This window comes from Ipomoea nil, unplaced genomic scaffold, assembly GCF_001879475.1.
Source record: "Ipomoea nil cultivar Tokyo-kokei standard unplaced genomic scaffold, Asagao_1.1 scaffold0317, whole genome shotgun sequence".
Lineage (NCBI taxonomy): Eukaryota > Viridiplantae > Streptophyta > Magnoliopsida > Solanales > Convolvulaceae > Ipomoea > Ipomoea nil.
The window spans coordinates 600,430-606,193 of record NW_017616745.1 but is presented as its reverse complement, the minus strand read 5'-3'; the positions used below and the strand labels follow the sequence as shown (position 1 = coordinate 606,193).

The 5,764-nt window shown below is 32.8% G+C and overlaps 1 protein-coding gene across 1 annotated transcript; it reads left to right on the top strand.

The window, feature by feature from the left end:
- Nucleotides 1-1,410: 1,410 nt before the first annotated feature.
- Nucleotides 1,411-3,033, top strand: LOC109167910 (GDSL esterase/lipase LIP-4-like). Its single transcript, XM_019316979.1, has 5 exons — nucleotides 1,411-1,741; nucleotides 1,841-2,026; nucleotides 2,133-2,293; nucleotides 2,435-2,696; nucleotides 2,776-3,033. The coding sequence occupies exons 1-5, from the start codon at nucleotides 1,498-1,500 to the stop codon at nucleotides 3,003-3,005; spliced, it is 1,083 nt and encodes a 360-aa protein (XP_019172524.1). The 5' UTR covers nucleotides 1,411-1,497; the 3' UTR covers nucleotides 3,006-3,033.
- Nucleotides 3,034-5,764: the final 2,731 nt, after the last annotated feature.

Below are 5,764 nucleotides of genomic sequence, written 5' to 3'. Positions count from 1 at the left end.
AAATTTATATTAATCAATCAGTCATATTCTCCATTTCCAAATTTAACTAAAACTAATTAATATATTTACACTATAATATAATAATAATATAGTAATTGTGTTATTTTTCATTATTTATTTTTTTAGAAAAAATATTTTATTTTGAAACAAATTCATTATAATTTTGTTTACAAATTTAATTAAAAAAATTTTAAATATAAGTTTACAAAATAAATTTCCAATACATTTTTTTCACATCAATTATGAAATAAAGAATAGCTGGTTTATGTGGCCCGTGCCATCGGACTACCCCATTTAGAACATCAAATTGATTTTTTGTTGAGATAAAATTATTTTGACCTTAACCTCAAAATGTTTCCTTAAAAGAGCCAATTAATTATTATTTTGGGATTAAGATTAACTTCCCTACATGGCTACATGCAATTGAGAGATATTATTTTATTCATTCGGATGGATTTAATTAACTTGAGGTGGCTCGAATTATTAAATCCGGATAAGAACGTATATAATAAAAGGATAGAAACGATGTCGTAAAGACCGTGAAGACCGTATATTGTATTATATGCCGAAAATAGGTTATTATAGTGATTCGTCATTACAAAGTACATAAGTAAGATAGAATGTCCCTTAATCGGACCAAGGGAGGGCCTTTTATACAAGTCATGGCCTCCCAACTATCCTCCTAAATCGGGGGAAACGGTTGCCCCGCGTTGACCGCGCCCGGTCCGGAGACCGGTCACGCGACCAAGGTCGGACCGAGCTCGTCTGGAGGTCGGTTCGACCCCAATCCGACCCCGTGCCGAGGTCATGTGCCGAGGCCTCACACCGGGGCGAGTACGCGGTACCGCCCCAGGACCCGTTCTTGTTCCGCGCTCTCGGGTTGGTTCGAGTCGATTCGTAATATATCCATCACATTCCATTCCATCCCAATTGTATATATATATATATATATATATATATATATATATATATATATATATATATATATGTATTTAAATTTTAGATGCAAAACTGTTGTCCCTTAAGAGAGATTGGAGGTTTGAACCTCATTTAATATGAAAAAATTAATCTGGTCAGCACTTTGTCTTTAATTGGATTAACTCAATACGAAGGAGGATTAATTTGAGTATGGTAAGGTGCCTCCTACTGTTAGAATCTGCTCAGAACCCTTCGTGTTATCACCCAAAAAAAAAAAAAAAAAAAAAAATTAGATACAAATATACACATTAATCCCTATCATTCTCCGTTCTCGTACATCCATTACTCCTACCCATCCATATCCATCTATCCCATTATATATATCAACACCTCTCTCCATCATTACTCCAATTCACAAGCCTTCTGATCTCTTCATTCAATCATATACCTATCTACTTTCTTCATCTCTTCAACGTAACTTTAACACTTCTCTATTTCTAAATCCTCCCTAGCCTTCTCTTGAACTGATTCAACACTTCTCCACTTCCAATACCTTCAATTCTCTTGATTGGATCAAAAATGGAGCTCAAACTTCTCTGCATCATCACTTTCACTGCAATACTCTTAGTTTGCTCTCCGCCATTAGCCGCCGGGGCGGAATGCCAAAAATCCCCAATTATCTTTAACTTTGGCGACTCCAATTCCGACACCGGTGGTTTTGGCGTCGCTTATGGATCCCTCCTTGGCTACCCTAATGGTCGCAAGTTCTTTCACCGATCTTCCGACCGTTTCTCCGATGGACGTCTAATCATTGATTTTCTCTGTAAGCAACATCAATCTTCCTTTATTATTTCACTAACTAAAATTTATGTATAATCACCTACACTAATGCATGCCTCTATATATATATATATATTCACAGGTGACAATGTGAAGATGGATTACTTGTCTTCATATTTAGAATCATTAACTTCAAACTTCAAGAATGGAGTCAATTTTGCCGTAGGTGGTGCAACGGCATTCCCAAAATCTAATTTTTTCTCTTTGAAAACTCAAATCAAAGAATTCAGTCGGTTTCACTCTCGCTCCTTGAACTTCCACTTAGAAGGTTTTTTTTTTTTTTTTTAATTAAAAATATCAATCATAAATATATATTTTAAAAGTTTAGCTAAATTGTTTAATTGTTATAATGCTAAAATCTAATTATAAAGCAGGGGTCAAGGGTATGTTCGATAGAGAGGACTTTGGCAATGCCCTATATATGATAGATATAGGGCAAAACGATATTACCCTTGCATTTTACAACCACACAAAACTTGAAGTGGTAGTTCAACAAATACCCTTCCTTATATCTGAAATTAAAGATGCTATTGAGGTATACTCAATTCTTTCTTTTTTATTTAATTTATTTTCCAATTCAATAACACATGTATTTAATTGCAACAAATTAAACTTGATTAAATTATATATTTATGTATATGACTTTTGTATTTGTATGTACATGTGTATATATAAGTATTTGTACAAAGCTGGCGGGAGAATGTTTTGGGTGCACAACACCGGCCCAGCTGGTTGTCTACCGCAGATGCTTGCCACAAAAGTGGGTGATTTTGACGAGGCCGGCTGTCTCAAGCCTCTAAATGAAGCTGCCCGGGAGTTCAATGCCCAACTCCTTAACCTTTCTGCAAATCTGCGAGTTGAGTTAAAGAATGCTACGGTGGTGTACGTGGATATGTACACCATCAAATACGATCTCATTTCCAACTCCGCTCTCTACGGTAATTTTTTAATTAATCTCCCAATCTACACACTTTTTTGTAAAGATTTTTAATTATTTTATGTATGTTATTACATTAGGGTTTGAGAAGCCATTAATGGCATGTTGTGGAGGTGGCGGTGCACCCTACAACGCTGACCCCAAAATATTGTGTGGGACGACTGGATATACCGTGTGCGATGAAGACACCAGATTTATCAGTTGGGATGGAATACACTATACTGATAATGCAAATGCGGTGTTCGCAGCAAGAATTGCGACCACAAATTATTCCACCCCTCCCCTCAGATTTGATTCATTTTGGTGTTGAAAGGCACACGTAGTAGCTTGGTTTTATTTGTAACATAATTGACACTTAGATTGATATATATATGTTGTTTTAATGTCAAATGTCTCAAGAAATATAATTTAATCACTCATACCAAAATATTGGGACTCAAATTATGAATTGATGAATTTGTTATTGAGTTGACAATAATCCCACATCTTTTCTCCATCAATATGTTCGGCATGATCAGGTAAAAGCTTGGGATCTGTAAAAGCTATTTGATTCTTCAACCAAACACCATAACAATGCTTTCCCATCCTTTGAAATTGCGTACAACAATTGGGAAAGAAGATATCGTCATTTACCGGATCGAAGTTAATATCATATATCTGAATATCATATAACCCAAAATATGATAAAAAACAGTCATTATGAGGGCTCTCAAAATATGAGAATGTACATGTCCCATTTTCGGGTTGGTAACTATTGGGTTGTGCATCGCTTACATTTTCCGTATCAAACATTGCATACGAAAGTCTTATTGTGTCGTAGGCTAACAACAAACCGAATAAAAAATATATCTTCAAATTCATCGCTAGTTATTTAATTTGTAAGTATTGGTTGTAGGTGTTCATTCATAAACCAACATGGTCTTATTAATGAGCATTTTAAAGACATGTATTGTTTTAATAATTTTATAACTTACATTTTGTCATTAAAAATAGGTAATAAATTTAAGATAATAAATAACTTATATACGTTTATATATACAAAATTTCATAACATTAAAAAAAAAAAATCACAACAAAAGACACATAGCATTATGGACCCTGAATTAAACGTAGAGGTACAAAGTTCATACTCGTAAAGTACAGAATTTCATAACACAAGACACATACACATGTTATATAGTTACTTATTTTTCAAATCTAATTTAGGTATATAATTTGTGAGTGCTAACATAATGTTGAGCATATAATATATAAACATAAATGTGCAATCCAACTATCAGCTTAGGCTTTTAGTTGAGATAGAGCACATGCTTCAATTCATAGCACTAATCGTGAAAATGATTCAAATTCTTCCAAAAAAATTGAATCCTCAACCCCTAGGGCTCATATTACCCTGACCCGGTGATTCAAATTAGCACTTCACGTGAAGTGCAGTGCTAAACATTAACACTTCATAATGCTAAACATAATTAGCACTATTCATAAGTGTTACCAAAAGCACTTCAAAGCTTTCGTAACTTTTTACTTCTCTCAAATGCTTTGAAAATTCAATTTTTCATTTACTTATTACGACTCGTTTTGAGCGTACAATATATTGATTTCTTTAACTCACTACGAAGAGTACAAATCCACTTTGACCCGACTCAAATTGAAAGTGAACCTCACATATATTTAACCATAAAATAGCCACTCAAATTACCATTTTATGCAAAAATTCCAACACTTATGACTTGACATCCAATATATATGCTTCTTAAGGATTCAAGACAAATATAAATTCATTGCTAACTTCTCAAGAGTAATGGCTACCGTCGTACCGACTAGAGGTTAGGATTACAAGGCGTGAGTTACCTGATGCACGCCATTAGATAGTGAATTAGTGACTACGAGTTTTTTCATGACAAAAAAAAAAAAAAAAAAAAAATTATTGATAGCAAATTATCTTTATCTCTCCTATTAAAATAAAATTGAATATTGCTATATGTATGTACCGAACTTCTTTTAAAGACTTAACCTGTTGTGATTTCCAATTTCCTTAATTCACCAATCACCATTGCACATACTCATTTTATATATTGCACACACAATCAAAAAATTGAAATGGATAGTACCTAACGGTCCTAACATGCGATATTATATAGATTATTCAAAATATATATGCAATAATTTTTGAAGATACACCCCAACGAGGATAGAGATCCGTTAAACGAACAGCGATGGTTTACACCAAAAAATAATCTTTGAAGATACAAGTCACGTGATGCATCATACCACACCAAAATAAAAATAAAAATAAATAACAAAAAATTGAAGATACAAGTCATGTGATGCACTGATGCATCATACCATGCATGCAATGCTCCATCTATTACTAGGAATTAAATCTAACACTACATTTTCCTTGTCCTCCTATAAAATTAACCACGAAACATATATTTATTATAACAACAATTTTACAAATTCATAGTAATTACTTACCCTTTATATTAGATTAGATTTAATTTTTTTTATTATAAAGGAAGGGGATACCTTACATATACACACTACTTGTCTCAAGTGAGGTTCAAACCTATCACCTCCCACTTAGGAGAGTAACCCGATACCAATGGATCACAAGCCACTTAGTAGATTAGATTTAATTGTCACTATAGTAATTTAAAATGATATTATTTTTAACACTTTAATTACTATTGCTATCAACTAAATAACTAATATAATTCGCTATTAATTATCAAACACCCAAACATTCCAATATCCCAATCAATCACTTGAAGAATTATAATAGTTATTGCGTGGACCCCGATTCACACAGTTGTGTGGACCATGGTCCAAAAACAACGTCATTTTGTTTAATTTTATTTTTTCGCAAACCCAACTGTAATATATATTTTTTATAACTTATAATGTACATTATTCCAAAACATAATGTACATTATTATATAGCATAATGTACATTATTTTAAAACATAATGTACATTATATTACCTAAATGTTTCATTATTCAACACGTAATGTATATTATTTTAACACATAATGTATATTATTGTAACACGTAATGTACATTATTTT